The sequence below is a fragment of the Pristiophorus japonicus genome, chromosome 5 (assembly GCF_044704955.1).
Source record: "Pristiophorus japonicus isolate sPriJap1 chromosome 5, sPriJap1.hap1, whole genome shotgun sequence".
Taxonomy (NCBI): Eukaryota; Metazoa; Chordata; class Chondrichthyes; family Pristiophoridae; genus Pristiophorus; species Pristiophorus japonicus.
In genome coordinates, this window is record NC_091981.1 from 204,100,625 (window position 1) to 204,121,973 (window position 21,349).

The 21,349-nt window shown below is 42.0% G+C and overlaps 1 protein-coding gene across 1 annotated transcript in view; it reads right to left on the minus strand.

Annotated features, from left to right (window-relative positions):
• The window catches only part of LOC139264567 (serine/threonine-protein phosphatase 6 regulatory ankyrin repeat subunit A), a 235,379-nt gene extending 214,417 nt beyond the window's left edge, over positions 1–20,962 (minus strand). Inside the window, exon 1 of the mRNA XM_070881239.1 lies at positions 20,790–20,962. Coding sequence (XP_070737340.1) covers positions 20,790–20,816 — 27 coding nt within the window. The 5' untranslated portion in view covers positions 20,817–20,962. The remainder of the gene's footprint in view (positions 1–20,789) is intronic.
• Positions 20,963–21,349: the final 387 nt, after the last annotated feature.

The window sequence follows — 21,349 nt, forward strand, 5'->3', positions numbered from 1 at the left end:
ACTGGACGACAGTTAAAAAAACATAAAATTCAGTAATTGGAATACACCAGGACTGCCATTTTGCATGTGAATAAACAGCAGACTCAAGTTGCATTTTCTCATTTATCTGCAGTTCCCCTTTTCAACACACATTCCTCCTCAATTTCAGGCAGCAACAATAAAGTATCATCTAGTGACAAAATACCGCTGCTCATGGATGTTGCCAAACATGCAGCAACAATGAAAAGTACCTTTGTAAATTTGTCGGACTGTAATTACAAAAACACGATGCGGATCCTGGAAATCAAATAAAAACAGAAATGCTGGAAATACTCAGCCGTCCACACTATCACAGATCTTCCCTTTTTTCTTTCTGACCCTCCCCCCATCCCTTGGCCCCAAGTTTCCACATGATTTGCTCCTGATTTTTTAGGAGCAACTGGTGGAGAACGGAGTATCTTAGAAATCGGAATTCTCCACATTTAAGTTTTCTGCAGTTCTAGTCAGGTAGAACAGTTTCACTTTTGAACAGAATTTTTTTTTCAAAAGGGGGCGTGTCCGGCCACTGACGCCTGATTTGAAAGTTTCCACAGTGAAAACGTACTCCAAACTAACTTAGAATGGAGCAAGTGAAGATTTTTGTAGGCTTGAAAAAACCTTGTCTACACATAAAAAAATCAGGCGCAGGTTACAAATTAGGCGTCAGAAACGAGGTGGGGGGGAAGGGAAGTCATTAAATTCTACAATAAATCCTTAGTTATACTTATACAAATATTATACAAATAAATCCAACCTGAATAAAAATTTATAAGCAAAGAAAAGATTAAATAAACCATGTTTCTACCTGTGTGAAAGTGCTTCAGGCAGGCCTTTCAGGCAGCGGTTTGCCGTCGGGACCGACCGACGGCAGGGGGAGGGAGAAAGCTGCAAGAAGCCTCAGTGCTGATCATGGAAGGGCAATGTGGTTTTATTAAAAAATGTAAAAAATTGAACAGCTACAAAGAATTTGAATAGTCTCAAACAAGTGCATGTGTCCCGTTTATCACAGTCTATCTTTAATTACAGAATGCACTCCCTCACACACAGAAATATCAAGAAAATTAAAATGCAAGCCTTTGCAAGGGTTCAATAAATAAATTTTCACTTTTTCTGCAGCACTTTTTAAAATGGCCGAGTGCCAATGCTTACTTCAGACTGCGCGTGCGCGAACGCTCCAACGCACACGCGCAGGGTTGCCGGCACCAAAAAAACTCATTTAAATTGTACCCGCCTCACTCCTACTTACAAAATCGGCGCGAGTGGTGGGCTCCGCCCCCTGTGCGCCGCGCCAAGCAGACATCGAGCTGCAAGGCGCTCGAGAATAGCGCGTTTTTGGCGCGAAAAACGGGTGCCCAGCTCGGAGGGGCGCCTGTTTTGCCGCGTGTGGAAACTTGGGGCCCTTGCCTCTATACTTGCTTAAAACCTGTTACTTTTTCCAGTTCTGACGAAAGGTCATTAACCTGAAATGTTAACTGTTTCTCTCTCCACAGATGCTGTCAGACCTGTTGAGTATTTCCAGCATTTTGTTTTTATTTCAGACTGTATTTACACCCTCCTACCAGTAGCATCTCAATTTTGCTTCTCCCAGCTCCTCAGCTTGTCCTGCAGGGAAACTCCAATACTCCAAATAACGCAGCTTCCCAAACTGCCATAGGCTTTTCTATTTAACTATAATTATAATATAAACTCAAAAGTATATCAAATTAAAGACTGATGTATGACTTAAAATTAGGAATTATATCCATGCATCCATGCCCAATTTGAATGAGATTCTCACCGATCTTCTGCTGAAGGTTCAGCGAGATTGGGAGAACCCCCAAGGAAATCATATCCCTAAACCCCTCCCCCCCCATGAACATTGTTTCCCGTGCTAAAGGACGAAAGGAGAAGATTAGAGAAAACAATGCATGGCTAAAGGTGTGGAATCAGGAAGAGGGACTAAACTTTGTTGGGTACTGGCACCCGTTCTAAAACAAATGGATGTTATTCTACAAGGATGGGCTACATCTGAACAGGCAGATTGCAAAACATACTGGAAAAACAATTAAAAAGGAAGTGACAACCTCCAATCATCCAAGCTCGAAACCAGTGTTTCTCAAACTGGGGTCTGCAAACTCCTGGGGGCCCAGAGACTTTCCAGGGGGTCCGCAATCAGAGGCAATTTCAAATTTGCTCCTTTTTATAAAACCGACACTGATTCAGTTCTTGAAAATTATTCTTAACAGCTGGCCCGCCTCTTCAGAGGCCCACAGCTCTCACTCACTTTGCAACGAGCACTCCCTGCTAGTCGAGCCGATTCCTCTGCCTGGCGCCGCGACTCTGTGCCATCCTCCCGACACGTGATCAGAGCGCCTGCGGGGCCCTTCAAACATGTACATACAGGAGTTCACACAAACTCGTACACTCACACACTGCCGTTATTACTCACGCACTGCAGTTGTTACAGAACATGTCAGTGGGACAGTATGGCAGTGTTTCATGCTTCCAGCAGCATCCCAGCATGTGCATGGGTGCTTGTGCCCTCACTCACCTTGGCCAGCCTGCTGACAGCTTTAAAAATTGTCCAGCACTAAGTGGCTAATAGTGGCCATCTGTTGCTGCTGAATTGGAGAGAGGAGCAGGCACACCCATCTCACTGATATCTGTTTTCTTAAAGTAAATATATTTTCTTAAAAGCATCATTAAAACATTTCTTACATGCAGTACTTTCATATTATGAGTATTATAATTTAGATGGAGGAGGGCAGTGATTACTAACCCATTTGAAAAGGGGTCCTTCAACCAAAAAAGTTTAAGAGCCACTGCTCTAAACATCAGCTCAGTGGAAACTCTTCTACCCATATCCAATACCAAGTCCCGCTCACCCATCCCCCTGGCCTTGCTGACCTACAGTGCCTCCCAGTCCTCAAACACCTCCAATTTAAAATTAGCATACTTGTGTCTAAATCACTTCATGGTCTCACCCCTTTCGTACCAATGCAACCACTTCCAGCTATACAATTGCCACAGAATTCTGTAAATTTCTATGATTCTATGATTCTAAACCCCTCCGCATTCCTTATCATCTTATCCTCTAAGTCCCTCCTTAAAATCCACGTCTGGCCAAGCTTATGATCACCCCTCCCAATATCTCCTTCTTTGGTTCAATGTCCATTTTTGTTTGACTATGCCTCCATGAAGTGCCTTGGGAAGTTCTTCTATAATTAAAAGGAGGAGAGTTGGGAAAATAAAACTAACATGGATCAGCTAATGGAAAAGGGGGAAATAGAAGATATTCACGCAGAAAACAATTTAGCAGGAGGGTTATGGAGTAGAGGAATAAAAACAAATAGAAAAGTTATAACTGGGAAAAAATTGAAGTAAAGGTGGGGAGTAGCTTAGATAAAATAAATCATTGGAAAAGAAGTAGTGTTTATTAAATCCTCCCAAAAATACTGTTACATCACTATGGGTGTATTACAAACCTTCAAATTGTGGGAAGGAAATGGAAGAGGAAATCTGCCTGTCAGATTCGAGAGATGAGCAGGAATAACAGAATTATTATTCTGGGAGATTTTAATTATCCACTTATTGATTGGGACACAAATGTGTACAGGACTGTCATGGATAAATAGAAATTACAAATCAATTACAATTGAAGATGAGCGATTAGAACTGTAATAACAAAAATACTAAAAATAAATGAGATTAAAAGTGGTCTATGGAAAATTTCAAAAAAACATCAAAAAGGAACAGAAAAATCTTTTACAGGTACACAAGTAACAAGAGAATTGTTAAAAGTGAGAGAAGGTGAGACCTCAGGAGTGGACTGACAATTTCTCAACGATGATCAAAAAATGGCAGTTGTACTTAATAATGACTTTACATTGGTTTTTTTTACTAAAGAAAAGGATATTGGAGAAGAAGTGAATCCTGAAGCAGCTGAGACAAAATGAGGGATGTCATGATAAGATAAAAAGGAATTGTTTAAGATAAGCTAGTTAAGCTAAAGGAAGACAAAGTAGCAGTGTTTGACGGGATATATCATGAGCCTGAAGATGAGGGAAAAAATGATATTTCAGGCCTCCATGCCAGAGGACTGCAGAATGGCCAATGTAGTTCCCATTTTTATAAGGGAGACAAAGCTAATCCAGTTAGCTCAGTGGTAGAGAAAACTTTAGAGTATTTAATTAAGGATGAAATAAGCATGTATCCAGATAAAAATAAAATAGTTATAAGTAGACACCATGGATTTCAAAAGAAACGATCATGCTTGATAAAACTCATTGGAATTTTTGAGACGGTAACAAACATGGTAGATGGGGGAAATGCAGTGGATATGTGTACATGGACAAAGTATAGAAGGCACCTCAAGTTGCTGGAGATATATCACCAATGGTGTCTCCGCAAGATCCTGCAAATCCCCTGGGAGGACAGGCGCACCAACATCAGTGTCCTCGATCAGGCTAACATCCCCAATATTGAAGCACTGACCACACTTGATCAGCTTCACTAGGCAGGCCACATAGTTCGTATGCCAGATACGAGACTCCCTAAGCAAATGCTTTATGCGGAGCTCCTTCATGGTAAACGAGCCAAAGGAGGGCAGCGGAAATGTTATAAGGACACGCTCAAAGCCTCCCTGGTAAAGTGCGACATCACCACTGACACCTGGGAGATCCTGGCCGAAGACTGCCCGAGGTGGAGAAAGTCCATCCGGGAGGGCGTTGAACTCTTCGAGTCTCGACGCAAAGAGCACGAAGAGGCCAAGCCCAGGCAGTGGAAGTAGCGTGCGGCAAACCAGCCCTACCGACCCCTTCCCTCGACGAATGTCTCTCCCACCTATAACAGGGCTTGTGGCTCTCGTTCAACCATCAAAAAACTCGATTCCGAGGGACTGCCTATGATGATGATGATGATGAACTTTTGGAAAAGTAATTCACAAAGTGCCACATGGGAGATACTAAAAATTAAGGGGTATGAAATTAGGAAGAGGATAGAAAATTGATTAAAAATTGGGAGGAAGAAGAGTAGGAGTTAAGGGAAGCGCTTCCAGAGTGGTTACCTGGATTGTAGTGTCCCAAAGGTTCAGTTCTACAGCCACTTTTCTTCATTGTGTACATCAATGATTTAGATATAGGCCTATAGGGAGTCATCTCAAAATTTTCAGATGATACCAAAATAGGTAGTATACTTAATTCTATAGATGACCAAAGGAACGTAGGGACAGAGCTCGAGCCTCGGATATGGGTGGCCGACATGGCAGAGGACAGCCATGACAGTGTCTCCAATGCCACGCAGCCATTCACATCAGACTGAAAACCATAACGCGATCACAAGCAGAAACTTAAAAGTTAAGTGAGTAAATTATTTGCAGTTCTGGCCGAGTGCTGACACATAAAATTGGCTGGCCTCAAACCCATTGGGGGCAGTTCCAAGAGTCCAAATTTGCAGATGGTACTAAAATTGAATTCTTTAGAAGACCAAAGGAAGCTGCAAACAAATATAAATAAGATGGGGGAAAATAGGCTACAAAGTGGCAAATGGACATCAATATCACCAAGTGTGACGTGGTGCATTTTGGTTACAAAAAGTAACAGCAGTAATGATACTCTAAATGGAAGTAGGCAGAATGCTATGGAAGAGCAGAGGGATTAGGGAATCAGGTATACAAGACATTAAAGGTAGCACCTCAGGTTGATAAAGCTGCAAATTCTAGGTCCGTAACCCTACAGGTTACAGCATTTCAAGTGCACATTCAAGTACTTTTTAAATGTGGTGAGGGTTTCTGCCTCTACCACCCTTTCAGTGAATTCCAGATCCCCACAACCCTCTGCGTGAAGAAATGTCCCCTCAAATCCCCTCTAAACCTTCCACCAATTACTTTAAATTTATGCCCCCTGGTTGTTGACCCCTCTGCTAAGGGAAATAGCCCCTTTCTATCCACTATATCTAGGCCCCTTATAATTTTATACACCACAATGAGGTTTGCCCTCAGCCTCCATTGTTCCAATGAAAACAAATCCAGCCTATCGAATCTGTCCTCAGCTTTGATTCTCCACTCCCAGCAACATCCTCGTAAATCTACTCTGTACCCTCGCCAGTGCAATCACGTCCTTCCTGTAATGTGGTGACCAGAACTGCATGTAGTACTCCAGCTGTGGCCTAACCAGTGTTTTATACAGTTCTTATATTCTATGCCTCGACTTATAAAGGCAAGCATTCCGTATGCCTTCTTAACCACCTTATCTACCTGGCCTGCTACCTTCAAGGACCCGTGGCCATGCACTCCCAGGTCCCTTTATTCCTCTACACTTCTCAATGTCCTACCATTTAATGTATATTCCCTTTCCTTGTTAGCCCTCCCCAAATGTATTACCTTATAGTTCTCTGGATTAAATTCCATTTGCCAGTGTTCTGCCCACCTGACCAGTTGATTGCTATCTTCCTGCAGTCTGCAGCTTTCTTCTTCATTATCAACCACACAGCCTATTTTTGTATCATCTGCAAACTTCTTAATCATACCCCCTATATTCAAGTCTAGATCATTTATGTATACCACAAAAAGCAAGGGACTTAGCACTGAGCCCTGCGGAACCCCACTGGAAACATCATTCCAGTCACAAAAACACCCATCAACTATTACCCTTTGCTTCCTGCCTCCGAGTGAGGAATAAAAGTACAGGTTTTTTAGATAACATTCATCTCTGCCCCACAGCACCCTACGTTAAAGAGGCAAGTCATCAGATCGATATTGGTAAAAATAGTTTTAATGTTATAGTAATTATAGAGACACAGGTAATAAGGTACAAATAACCAAACATTGTGAAAGTTCCTTCTTTGAGACTTCTGCTGAGCTGAAAATGAAAAAGGAAATGACAAAAAAAAACGACTGTTTCTTACACAGGTTCACCGGGTGCCTGGAAGGAAGACTGATTGATACTGTCTTCGTAGGCCCTCTACTGGTAGCTAGCAAACTTTTGATTTTCCTAATGGATCACTTAAATGGGCCATTCTTCATGTAAGCACCAAGAAATTGAGAGCCTGCCTTCATGTGGGGGAAATGCAAGGTCATCCATCCACTTTGGACCCAAGAAATATAGATCAGAATAAATGGCGAGAATCTAGGAACTGTGGAGGAGCAGTGAGATTTAATGCTCCAAGTACAGAAATCATTAAAAAATAATGGCCTTTATCTCAAGGAGGCTGTAATATAAAGGGGTGGCAGTTATGTTAGTTATAGAACGCTCTGGTTAGACGCTATTTAGAGTACTGCGTTCAGTTCTTGGCATTGCACCTTAGGAAGGATATATTCACAGGCACGATGGGCTGAATGGCCTCTTTCGGTGCTGTATTATTCTATGATATTGGCCTTCAAGGTTGTGCAGCACAGATTCATCAGAATGACAGAGGTTAAATTAGGAGGACAGGATGCACAGACTAGGCTTGTAGTCCCTTGAGTACAAAAGATTAAGGGATGATCTAATTAATGTGTTTAAAAGATTTGATAGTTTCTCTATCGACCCTATTTCCACTGATGAGAGTCCAGAGCAATGGGCCAGAACTTTAAAACTAGAGCTAGGTCATTCAGGTGTGATGTCATAAAGCATTTCACACAAAGGGTAGTGGAAATCTGGAACTCTCTTCCCCCAAAAAAGCTGTTGAGGCTAGGTCAATTGAAAATTTTAAAATGGAGGAGATTGAAAGATTTTTATTAGGCAAGGGTATTAAAGGTTATGGAACCAAGGCAGGTAGATGAAGTTAAGATACAGGTCCACTCATTGAATGGCAGAACAAGCTCGAGTGGCTGAATGGCCTACGACTAAGCCAACTAACCAACTCAGCACAGAGCAGCCACCAAATCTAGTTCCTTTTGGATATTGTCTTGCACCAGAGTACACAGTGCATTTATCTGCAAAGCCACTGCTTCTAACCAGTTGAATTACTGGTGATATAAACAACACCCCATCATCATAGGCGGTCCTTCGAAACGAGGATGACTTGCTTCCACGCCAAAAAAAAGAATGAGTTTACAGGTGTTTCGAAGAAGAACCCGAACTACATTCTCACGGGTGGAAGATGCCTGTGTATGGATTTTTTTTTAAACGTGTGGTAGCCATTGCACACCAGCCACCACACGGGCTTGACAGAGCTAGGTCTTGGTCCAGTGGCAAGGATTACCCAAGACAACTGGAGACCTGCTCTGCTGCACGGACCCAGTGTGCACATATCGCAATGTGGGCTGGCACATGCTGCCCCTGGGCCCCTGAGCTCACGCCTCCCCTTAGCCCCGATCACGATAGTGGTGGAAACAAGGTACCGATTGATGATTTTTCATTTTATAGGCCAATTATACGGAAACCATTTATGCTACTATATATTTCTAAAATGAGTTGTCTCTAGTTAAAATTTGGCACAGGATTTATTACAATTAGTTTAAATCCAAAACACAAAACCAGGTTAGGGGTAACAAATCTGCATTTCAGAGTTCTAGCTAGATTAGAAATTCAGCATACAATCCTCCATTGTATTGGCAATACAATTCTATAAAACACGAAGTCATTTTTGCAATTGCCATCAATACAACATATTACAATGCACATAGTTAATGCTGTTTGCTGGTGGCTTTAAAAAAATTGGAAAAAAGGGATAAATTAATTGTTCTCTGAAATACTGGTAGATAGCAGCGTAAACATGGAAAGAATTCACTATCAAGCCATGGCACTAAGCAAGATGGCATAATGAGGAATGATTAATCGGAAATGGTTTGGTAAGAAGTTTTATAGCTTGAACGGGATTATGCAAAGAACAGAGACATTTACTGTTGTGTATGGAGAAAGAGTCAGACTGAACACTGTGAGCTCAAAGTAAAGTGTGACTTTAGTCTTTTACTGCAGGTCTCCAGAGTGCCTCTCCAACCCGTGAAGCCTCCTTAAATACCTGTGCTCCCAAGGGAATATGGGATTCCTTGGGACTTCAGGGGATGAGCCCTCTGGTGGCTGTACAGCATAAATACAAGCATACATATGTAACATTTACCATCTCTGCATTAAGTGAAAATAAGCACATCTCAATGTTACTGATATTTTTTCAAAGATTCAAATGCTGGACTATTCTCAAATGTGAAATCTATTATTTATATTAAATATGGTATATTTGGACCCTCTTAACAGAGACCATATTATAAACTACATCTAATTTAAAGGAGTTAAATACCTTAAATAAATTTAACTATGCACACTTTTAAAAAAAATGGACATCAACTTAATATATTTTTTAAATGCCTGATGCTACATAATTTCTGGACTATCAGATATCAACAGGTTGTTCATGCAGTATCTGGACATTAAATCACTAAAATTTAAGTGATATAAATTACAACATATTTAAAAAGAAAAATAACAGCATTTAAAAATCTAGCTTTAGTGCATATTAAGGGGTCTGATGTGCGTGCAAAGGAATGGAACCAGCATAGACCTGTTGAGCCGAATGGCCAGTATCCATGCTGTACATACGATGTAATAACTTTGCACTCACTGTAAGAATCAATTACTCAAAGCTCAGACACAGCATCGGACAGATACAAAAGTAAAGCTTCTAATTCTGCCCCAAGGTGCCTTCCACCTTACTCTAATCCTAGTGAGAGTGACAATGGCCCTGAATTTGCAAGCGCATGCGGAAACCCCGAAGTTGAGGTCTGTCAACCCCCCCTGCCACCATGCCCCAGAGCTGTTAATCAGTGAAATCTCATAAATCATTGAAATTGAGGAAAGCTTCAGCTCTTCCACAGTCAGTACGGTGTTAAAAGCCCCAGTAAAAGTTAGATCCAAAAGAATTAGGTGCAAATGGAGTTTTAACAGCGTGTTGACTGCTAAACAAATGTTAAGGGCCTGGAAAACTAATTTTAATTTTGTGCCGTGCGAAATTTGTCCATTTTAATAAAACTTATTTCAGGTTTGTCTTTTCCATGCGAGAGCCCCAATCTTTCTTTTGAGTTCTCTATTTTAAAAAGTTAGAATTCTAAGGGCCTTGTTCGTTGTCTGATTGAAAAGCTTCTATAGATATGTGAAGAGAAAAAGATTAGTGAAAACAAATGTAGGTCCCTTGCAGTCAGAATCAGGTGAATTTATAATGGGGAACAAAGAAATGGGAGACCAACTGAACAAATACTTTGGTTCTGTCTTCACTAAGGAAGACACAATTAACCTTCCGGAAATATTATGGGACTGAGGGTCTAGTGAGAAGGAGGAACTGAAGGAAATCCTTATTAGTCAGGAAATTGTGTTAGGAAAATTGTTGGGATTGAAGGCCGACAAATCCCCAGGGCCTGATAGTCTGCATTCCAGAGTAGTTAAGGAAGCGGCCCTAGAAATAGTAGATGCATTGGTGGTCGTTTTCCAACATTCTATAGACTTTGGATCAGTTCCTATGGATAGGAAGGTAGCTAATGTAACACCACTTTTTAAAAAAGGAGGGAGAGGGAAAACAGGGAATTATAGACCAGTTAACCTGACATCAGTAGTGGGGAAAATGTTGGAATCAATTATTAAAGATGTAATAGCAGCGCATTTAGAAAGCAGTGACAGGATCGGTCCAAGTCAGCATGGATTTATGAAAGGGAAATCATGCTTGACAAATCTTCTAGAATTTTTTGAGGATGTAACTAGTAGAGTGGACAAGGGAGAACAAGTGAATGTGGTATATTTGGACTTTCAAAAGGCTTTTGACAAGGCCCCACACAAGAGATTAGTATGCAAAATTAAAGCACATGGCATTGAGGGTAATGTATTGAAGTGGATAGAGAACTGGTTGCAGACAGGAAGCATAAAGAGTGGGAATAAACAGGTCCTTTTCAGAATGACTGGCAGTGACTAGTGAGGTACCGCAAGGTTCAGTGCTGGGACCCCAGCTATTTACAGTATACATTAATGATTTAGACGAAGGAATTGAATGTAATATCTCCAAGTTTGCAGATGACACTAAGCTGGGTGGGAGTGTGAGCTGTGAGGAGGATGCTAAGAGGCTGCAGGTTGACTTGGACAGGTTAGGTGAATGTGCAAATGCATGGCAGATGCAGTATAATGTAGATAAATGTGAGGTTATCCACTTTGGTGGCAAAAATAGGAAGGCAGATTATCTGAATGGTGACAGATTAGGAAAAGGGGAGGTGCAACGAGACCTGGGTGTCATGGTACATCAGTCATTGAAAGTTGGCATGCAGGTACAGCAGGCGATGAAGGCGGCATATGGCATGTTGGCCTTCATAGCTAGAGGCTTTGAGTATAGGAGCAGGGAGATCTTACTGCAGTTGTACAGGGCCTTGGTGAGGCCACACCTTGAATATTATATACAGTTTTAGTCTCCTAATCTGAGGAAGGACATTCTTGCTATTGAGGGAGTGCAGCGAAGGTTCACCAGACTGATTCCCGGGATGGCAGGACTGACATATGAAAAAAGACTGGATCGCTTAGGCTTATATTCACTGGAATTTAGAAGAATGAGAGGGGATCTCATTGAAACATATAAAATTCTGACGGGATTAGACAGGTTAGATACAGGAAGAATGTTCCCGATGTTGGGGAAAGTCCAGAACCAGGGGGGCACAGTCTAAGGATAAGGGATAAGCCATTTCGGACCGAGATGAGGAGAAACTTCTTCACTCAGAGAATTGTGAACCTGTGGAATTCTCTACCACAGAAAATTGTTGAGGCCAGTTTAGATATATTCAAAAGGGAGTTGGATATGGCCCTTATGGCTAAAGGGATCAAGGGGTATGGAGAGAAAGCAGGAATGGGGTACTGAAGTTGCATGATCAGCCATGATCATATTGAATGGTGGTGCAGACTTGAAGGGCTGAATGGCCCACTCCTGCATGGCCCACTCCTGCATCTATTTTCTATGTTTCTATGATTAAGCAAAACAACTAGCAATTGGTCATCAGTGAGTGTGAGGATTGTAAACTGGAGTTGTCTGATCAGAATTAGTTTATTTATCAAAAAAATGGGTCGATAATCGCTGATGGAAAAGGAATCTTTATACCCAGCATTATTCCAAGGTGAAATTCCAAACATTTAACAGTTGAAAACATTGGTTATCACAAGGAAGCATATTCCGCTAACAGCAATTTGGGAGAGCCATTGAGGATATTACACCTCACTGATCAAATGTTTATGCTTTGGCAGCAACTAGCACTATATTGTGTACACTGAACTGAATATTTAATGATGCATAGTGACAACGGTTAATTTGGGATGGCAATACAATCCTAAACTATGGTGCTTTATTGCCTAGAGGAATATGGTAGGTGAGAAATAGTCCTGAGCAAAACTCTTGCTGTGTTATGTCAGATAAAATTCTCAAAAGTGCGTCAAAAGCAGCTTTAAGTTACGTTGTTATAATCTTACCATACACAATAACAGTTATCAAAATATCGAGGTCAAGAAATGTTAACCGTTCAAAACTCAAACTGGAAAAATAACTTTTTTTAAAAACTGAGGGAACCAACTTGCAAGCAGTTTTGAAACAGAGTCCAATGTGAGTTTTGCAATTTTGTTTCCAACAATGTTCCCTCCAATTTATTTTGGCGCCATATAGCCCCTTTAAGAGACTGCCCAGGCTATTCAAAACTGCACAGGCGCGGTTTTTTTTACAATGAAAAGCTGGCTGCACGAGTTCTCTGGAGCACTGCGCAACTACGCAGCTTAAAGGGAACGTTGGTTTCCAACTGTACATGAAATATGGACTGCACGCATTATCCTTCTCCATAACATGCTTTCACTCCCCATTTATTTATCTCCCATTATCCATCATTCCCTTTTCCCCCACTATCATTGTCTCTCACTTGCAATTACCACCTCCACTCCAGATAAAGCTATTTCTTTTCAGCTGCAGAGATAAGCAGCACCGAAGGTGGCAGCAATGTTGCCTCATGTGTGCTTCCTTGCCAGGTTCCAGACTGATTGATTGTTTAAGAGCCGATTGTGCTTACTTATGGTTAACATGGTTTCAAAAGTTGAAACATTTGCAATTTTACCTCTAAATGATGCTCAGTGTAAAAACTCCCTTTTTCATCAGCTATTATTGAGAAATGGGGATATTGTACAATTTTCAGTTTCAATAAACTGAAAATGTTTCTAATCCAGTAAATCCAATTAACACGAAGACATTGTTAATCCTGCTATCATGAGGATGTTGAAAAATCTCAATTTTTACAAGGTCTCTAAAGGACGGACCCAATAAATGTTTTAGCTGCATTTGCTGCAGTTCTGAAGACTAGCCTGTTCTAGTCCCTCATCCGTTACAAAAATAGCACTTTTCTATCAAATACTGTCCTTCAGTCATTCTAAAAACTCAACAGCTGTGTGTCCGTCAACCGTGGATAGCAGTCTCGCCTCGGAGTCAGAAGGTCGTGGGTTTGTGTTCTACTCCACATAATTGAGCACAAAGATCTAGACTGACACTCCAGTGCAGTGCTGAGGGGGTGCTGAACTATTGGAGGTGCCTACTTTCAGATTTTAAAAAAAGACTTGCATTTATATAGCACCTTTCACAACCATCAGGCATCCCAAAGCACTTCACAGTCAATTAAGTACTTTTGAAGTGTAGTCACTGTTGTGATATAGGAAAGGCGGCAGCTAATTTGCACTCAGCAAGCTCCCACAAACATCAATGTGATAATGACCAGATAATCTGTTTTTATGTTATGTTGATTGAGGGATAAATATTGGCCAGGACACCAAGGATGACTCCCCTTCTCTTCTTCAAAATAGTACCATGGGATCTTTTACGTCCACCTGAGAGAATAGATGGGACCTCGGTTTAATGTCTCATTCGAAAGACGGCACCTCCAACAGTACAGCACTCCCTCAGTACTGCACTGGAGTGCAAGCTGAGATTTTGTGCTCAAGTCTGGAGTGGGACTTGAACCTACAACCTTTATTTCCACATAGCTGCACTAACCAGCAGTGAAGAACACAGTCATGACATATTTGCAACTGAAGAGTCCAGCCAGAATTTAAATCAAATGATGCTACTTATTGCTTTGACTATCTGCCAAGTGTTCCAATTCCCATCAACTTGAATTGCACAACCAAAATCTACAAGCCGACATATCTCTACGGTTGGCCTCAAATTATGCCTATACCCAGCACCTTGACCTTTTCCATTATCATAAGCAAACCAATATTTCTGTCTCTTCTAATCCAAGCAGTATGTAAACCATTTTTATTAAAATAGATACCATGCTGCACACAAACACACACGTTTTGCTAAGTTGTAAATTCGACAAAATTTGATACCATCACCATAACTTAGAACAGTGCAAGTCTCCCCACCGAATCACAGATCTTCGCCCTTCATCGTCTGCCACATAAGCCAGTTGAGTATAGTGGACAGCAGGGAAAGGACACATCCTTGTCTCACATTACTTGAAACTCTGCAAACTCCCCCATCTATTATGTAACTCTTAGTACGTGCATAGCGATCGTTGCAACGCATGCTTTGGATTTTGTTTCATGCCACACGATATAAATCACAGATTCTTGCATGAGAAATAAAGAAATAATAGATACTGGTGTTAAAACACCAACACAAAGACTCAAACATGGATTATCATCTTAACTTGGATTTTGAAGCACTTTTTTTAAAAAAATTGCACATAATATACAAGACAAATGAACACTAACATTTTGTTCAGATCCTTGAACAAGGAAGGCATTTACAGAACAAGTTAACACTAATTTTTAAACAGCATTGGTGATCGCTATCGTGATGTGCTAACTGAAGTTACTGGTTATATGATAGATCAGGACATTGAACTTTTATTTTTTTTAAACCCAAATAACTTGCATCTATATAGTGTCTTTCGCAACCTCAGAATGTCCCAAAGTGCTTCCGAGCCAAATAATATTTTTTTATAATGCAGTCACTGTTGTAATGAAATGCAGCAAACAATTTGTGCACAGCACTGTCACACAAATAGCAATGAGTAAATGACCAGATAATCTGTTTTAATGATGTTGGTTGAAGGATAAATGTTGGCCAGAACACTAGAAGAACTCCCCTGTTCTTCTTCAAATAGTGCTATGGAATCTTTTACATGCAGCTGAGAGGGAAACAGGACCTCGGTTTAACATCTCATCCAAAAGATGGCACACCTCCAACAATATACTAGCCCCTCAGCACTGTACTAAAGTGTCAGTTAAAATAACGGGCTCAAGTCTCGCGAGTGGGGCTTAAACACTCAGGCGAGAATGCCAACACTGAACCAAGGCTGACAAGTAATTCAATGCCTCATATTTGTAAAAGCCTGTGCAATCCTTGTTAAACAGCAGACGTAATAAATGGGAAGGTCAGAACCGAAGGACTTCAGATTTTTCACACTAGCTCCTCCGGGTAACAAATAACTGTGTGGGATAAGTCAGTATCTGGGCCATTACAAAATTAAAGGATCCCACATGATAACCCAAATCAGATTTATATTTAATACAAGCAGATGGCAATTCGAACAATGTGGTTGTAAATAGGTGAGTTACTCATTCATGTTGGATTAACAATTATAATTTTATACAATTTATGAACATTGATTTTGGAATGGGTATTTTCTTCCCTTAGTCTTTCTTTCACTACCCTCCTCCTCTCTTGAATGCATCATGTCCTCACTGAGACACAGTTCCATGGACACCAGGTGCCCATCAGTATTCAAACAAACATTTAGTCTGCAATTGCTAAATTTGCATTTTTAAGTCTATGGTAGCAAAATCAAAACAGGATTCATTCACCTTACTGAGCTTCCTGTAACATACGCAGCAGGAATCTTACCATGGAGTAAACACTGTGGTCAATAAAGTCTAAAATGTACATGTATTAATGCCAGAGACATGAGACTGAAAAGATCACAGCTGAAACACTACCATTCACAAAAAGGTCATTTAGGATGAAAAATGGAAGCTAAACTTTTAGAAACATCACTAAAATAAAAACTAAATCAGACAGGGTTAATACATGAATCTCCAACTGTGATCTGACAGTACAATAACTTTTAAAATAAACTGTGGATAATCATATTTGACCAATCTTCTTTATCCCTACTTTCCAGAATAAAAAGGTTTCATTATTCACCCCTCTTCAAGTCACTGATTCACATTGCCATGGAAGTGACTTTGATATCATAAAAAGTGGCCATTCTTCTTGTAGCAGCAAATGTTACCAGGCTATTTTACTATGAAGGACATGACACAGCCAAGCCCAAACCTGTCCTCTCACTGGGTGATGATCAGGAGAGGGAATCCAAGTCAATGTTTTTCCACTCTTAACTCAGGCTGCAGGTTAAGCCCAAACTGAACTGCGTTGAGTGGGGAGAGGCTGATCAGAGTCTGTGGTATCTCAACACTGGGAGAGGAAAATTGAAAGGGTGCATCACACCCAAGAGGATCACTGGTACATCTCAGCAGCTGACTACAAGGTATTAACTGTGACCTGGGAGAGGGATACACATCCACTTTATTAGATGCAGAGTTGTCTGCTCACCAGGACAAAATTGCTAAAATTAGTCAAAGTTGAGGACAAGGCTTACTCTAAAATCTGAAGATACATACATCTGTTTTAATACATACAATGATTCTTATAGTACATTATGGCAACCAAACATTTCCGACAGTAAACCAACATTATTTTCAGTACCACCCTACAAGAATTTACCCTGACAAAACACCTAATTTTCAATGTCTTTGAGCTAATTACCAATTCTCTGGCAGACTAATCCCCTTTGATAGTCTAAGCAGATTGCATCCTAATCACGAGTCAGATATTAGTGGAAAGAGTTCTTTCCAAAAAAGATCATGGATTGACAGGACTTTTGAGAGCAGGATTTCCACCATTGCTAGCAATATGTAGGCCAGAAGTTAATGAAGAGTCACCACTACAACCAACTCACACCGAGCCGAAGTTTTCCAAGGGAGACTCTCAATAGATCTAATAAATCTAACAAAGTCAATGATAAACTGAGCCCAAGTAAAAAATCTGTATTTTATAAAAAGATTTATATTTTCTAGTTCAACAGGTCACTTTCTAGAAACATTTTGTTTGATTTCCAACCCAGTTTTCTTCCGTCAGATCAAACCCCTTGAAAACTATTGAATTTTGTATCATTTGTAATTTTTAGGTAAGTAACTTAAATCATTGTTACTGAATTTACTTTGAAGACTGCCCAAGATGGACAAGAGTTTAGTTTAGATAGACAAAAAAAACAATCAAGACAGGGTTCTGCTCAATCCAGCTAGCCCTACTGAAAAATGCACAAATCTAGAGTTGAGGGCTGGACTGTATTCAGCTGCAATTTTCTCCAGCAATAAACAGTCTACAACACTTAGTCTCGATTAACATGAAAAATAGCCACTTGGACAAGTCAACAAAGGTCTCCCGACACCCACACCAAGTCAGTACTATACCTTCAATAGAGATATGAACCTTGAGGCAAGACAACAAAGTTTGGGCAGCAAGACAATGTAGTACAATAAAGCTACAGCACTGCACACCTGAGTGGCAGATTGTGGATTTGCTCCTGTGATTTCACAAAGCCAACTGTATTGCTATCTAATTGCTCCACACTGGGGAAATAAAATTGCCCATACATACCTAGGACAGCCACCAGCAAACAAATGGAATAGGGTCTGTAAACTGTATCTGTGACCAGTGAGGGATCAAAGGTTAATGAAGCACCATGATCGAAGAGAGAGAAACATTTTTTTAAACCTTTTCAAAGAGGTGATGGTGGCAGACGACTTGATTTTTTTTAAAAACACACAGGACCTGGGCTTTATAAGTAGCGGGACAAAGCACAAAAACAAGTAAGTTATACTACACCTTTAAAAATCACTGGTTAGGCCTCAGCTGGAGTAGAATCCAATTCTGGCCACCACACTTTAGAATCCTAGAAGTTTACAGCACGGAAGGAGGCTATTTCGGCCCATCGTGTCCGCGCCAGCCAACAAGACGCTATCCAGCCTAATCCCATTTGCCAGCTCTAGGTCCGTAACCCTGCAAGTTATGGCACTTCAGTGCACATCCAAGTACTTTGTAAAATGTGGTGAGGGTTTCTGCCTCCATCACCCTTTCAGGCAGTGAGTTCCAGACCCCCACAACCCTCTGCGTGAAGAAATTTCCCCTCAAATCCCCACTAAACCTTCTACCAATTACTTTAAATTTATGCCCCCTGGTTGTTGACCCCTCTGCTAAGGTAAATAGGCCCTTTCTATCCACTATATCTAGGAACCTCAATGAGGTTCCCCCCCTCAGCCTCCTCTGTTCCAAGGAAATCAAACCCAGCCTATCCAATCTGTCCTCAGACAAGATTCTTCACTCCCAGCAACATCCTCGTAAGTCTCCTCTGTACCCTCTCCAGTGCAATCACATCCTTAATGTAATGCGGTGACCAGAACTGCAAGCAATACTCCAGCTGTGGCCGAACCAGTGTTTTATATAGTTCAAGCATAACCCACCTGCTCTTGTATTCTATGCCGCTGCTAATAAAGGCAAGCATTCCGTATGCCTTCTTAACCACCTTATCCACTGGGTCTGCTACCTTCAAGGACCTGTGGACATGCACTCCCAGGTCCCTTTGTTCCTCTACACTTCTCAATGTCCTACCATTTAATGTGTATTCCCTTTCCTTGTTAGTCCTCCCCAAATGCATCACCTCACATTTCTCTGGATTAAATTCCATTTGCCACTGTTCTGCCCACCTGACCAGTTGATTGATATCTTCCTGCAGTCTACAGCTTTCTTCTTCATTATCAACCACACAGCCAATTTTAGTATCATCTACAAACATCTTAATCATACCCCCTATATTCAAGTGAAGATCATTTATGTATACCACAAAAAGCAAGGGACCTAGCACTGAGCCCTGCGGATCTCCACTGGAAACATTCTTCCAGTCACAAAAACACCCAACCATTACCCTTTGCTTCCTGCTTCCGAGCCAATTTTGGATCCAACTTGCCACTTTGCCTTGGATACCATGGGCTTTTACTTTCGTGACCAGTCTGCCATGTGGGACCTTATCGAAAGCTTTGTTTAAAATCCATATACACTACATCATACTCACTGCCCTCATCGACCCTCCTGGTTACCTCCTCGAAAAATTCAATCAAATTAGTCAGACACAACTTTCCCTTAATAAATCCGTGCTGACTGCCCCTGATTAACCCTTGTCTTTCTAAATGTAGATTTATCCTATCCTTCTGGATTTTTTCCAATAATTTTCCCACAACTGAGGTTAGGCTGACTGGCCTGTAATTACTCAGTCTATCCCTTTCTCCCTTCTTAAACAAAGGTACCACATTAATAGTCCTCCAGCACCACACCTGAAGCCAGAGAGGATTAGAAAATGATGGTCAAAGCCTCTGCTAGTTCCTCTTTTACTTCGCTTAACAGCCTGGGATACATCCAAGCCTGGGGACTTATCCACTTTCAAAGCTGCTAAACCCCTTAATATCTCCTCTCTCACTATGTTTATTTCAACAAATATTTTACACTCCTCCTCCTCCTCCTCCTCGATAGCAGTGTCTGCATCACCACTCTCTTGTGAAAACAGACACAAAGTTTTCATTAAGAACCATATCCACATCTTTCGCCTCCACACACAGATTACCCTCATGCCCTTTAATTGGCCCCACCCTTTCTTTAGTTATCCTCTTGCTCTTAATATATTTATAAAACATCTGAGTTTTCTTGATTTTACTTGCCAAGAATTTTTCACACTCTCTGCTTTCCTAATATCCCTTTTGATCTCACCCCTGGACTTTCTATACTTGAGATTCTGCAGCATTTAGCCCTCGGTATCGGTCATAAGCTTCCCTTTTTCTCTTTATCCTACCTTGTATGTCCCTGGACATCCAGGGGGCTCTAGATTGGTTAGTCCCACCCTTTTTCTTTAAGAGTACATATTTGGCTTGAACCCGAGGGAGGATCTCGAGGCCTTGGAGAGGGTACTGAGAAGATTTGCTACAATGGTACATGGGATGGAGACTTTAGTTATGTGAAGAGACTAGACACGCTGGGATTGTTCTCCTTAGAACAGAGATGGTCATGGGAGATTTTTGGATAGCTCCTTCAAAAAGAATGATCAGTGAACAGTTTCACGAATTAGACTGACTTTTAAAACCATCAACCTATTGGATAATAATACCGACCGCAGCCGACAAAGGTTTACTTGTTCTCCCAGCTCTGATCGGATTAAGGCAGACGACCTGACCTGCTCACCAACCTCTGCCACTGGGGCAGATATGCAAAGTGCAGCGTAGTTCATTCACCACCTGCTGCAGCCTCCACTCAGGAGAAAGGATCTCGCTCAAAGCAAGAGCTCACAACACGTGCACAAAGTACAACCCCGGACCCACAGCCCGGGCAGCCACCCCCACAAGGAAGTAAGCCCCGGCGGCGCGGCCCTCCCCCACTTTCTGGTCCATCACAACTCAGGGACCTGGCTTCAAACCAGCCGAGCCCGGGGACCGGCAAAAACCTCGGGGGGGGAGGAGGCGACCCAGCCCGGCCCAAGTAACCGGGGGTGGCGGCGACTCGAATACCCTGATTCCGGGGGAGGGGCAAGAGAAGAGCCGGCCCCCGGGGAGGCCCGGCCCACTGGCCATCCAGTGACCCCTTCCCCTCCCCCCTCCCCGAGGCGGCTCGGCTCCAGTCACCTTCCCCTGGCTCCAGCTCGCAGGCCCACGCAGAGGCCGCGGCTCCTCTTCCACCAGTGCCAGTAACAACAAGGTGCGCGGCGCAGGACTCACCTGGTCCCGCAGCTTGAGGAAAACCATGGCCGGGGCAGGCCCCGGGTGGAAGCCGCTTTCGATTGAAACACAAACCCCCGAAAATCAAACTGATTGTAAAAACCCAAACTCACAACATTACCGCCACCCGCATCCCCCCAACAAACCACAGCGCCATTGGCCACGGCCAGCCAGGCTGCGCGAGCAACACCCGCGCCCATTGGACGGGGCGTGAGATGACGTCACCGATTGACTGCGACCCTTCACCCCGTGAGTCAACCAAAGGGAAAGAGGAGCAGCACAAGGGAGTGAGGTACACATGTAAACAGTGGAGCACAAGCACAGTCAGTAGGAGTGAAACACAAAGAGAGTAGCAAGAGAGCCACGAGGGCAATTTAAATGGAACTGGCCGAATTTCAAACTGATGGTATTTTTTACACGCTGCCAAATTTTACTCTCCATTGAAAACAAGGTGCTGTATGTTATGCCACAGCAAAATTCTGCGGATACTGGAATCCGAAACAAAAACAGAAAATGCTGGAAACACTCAGCAGGCCAGGCAACATCCGTGGAGAGAGAAA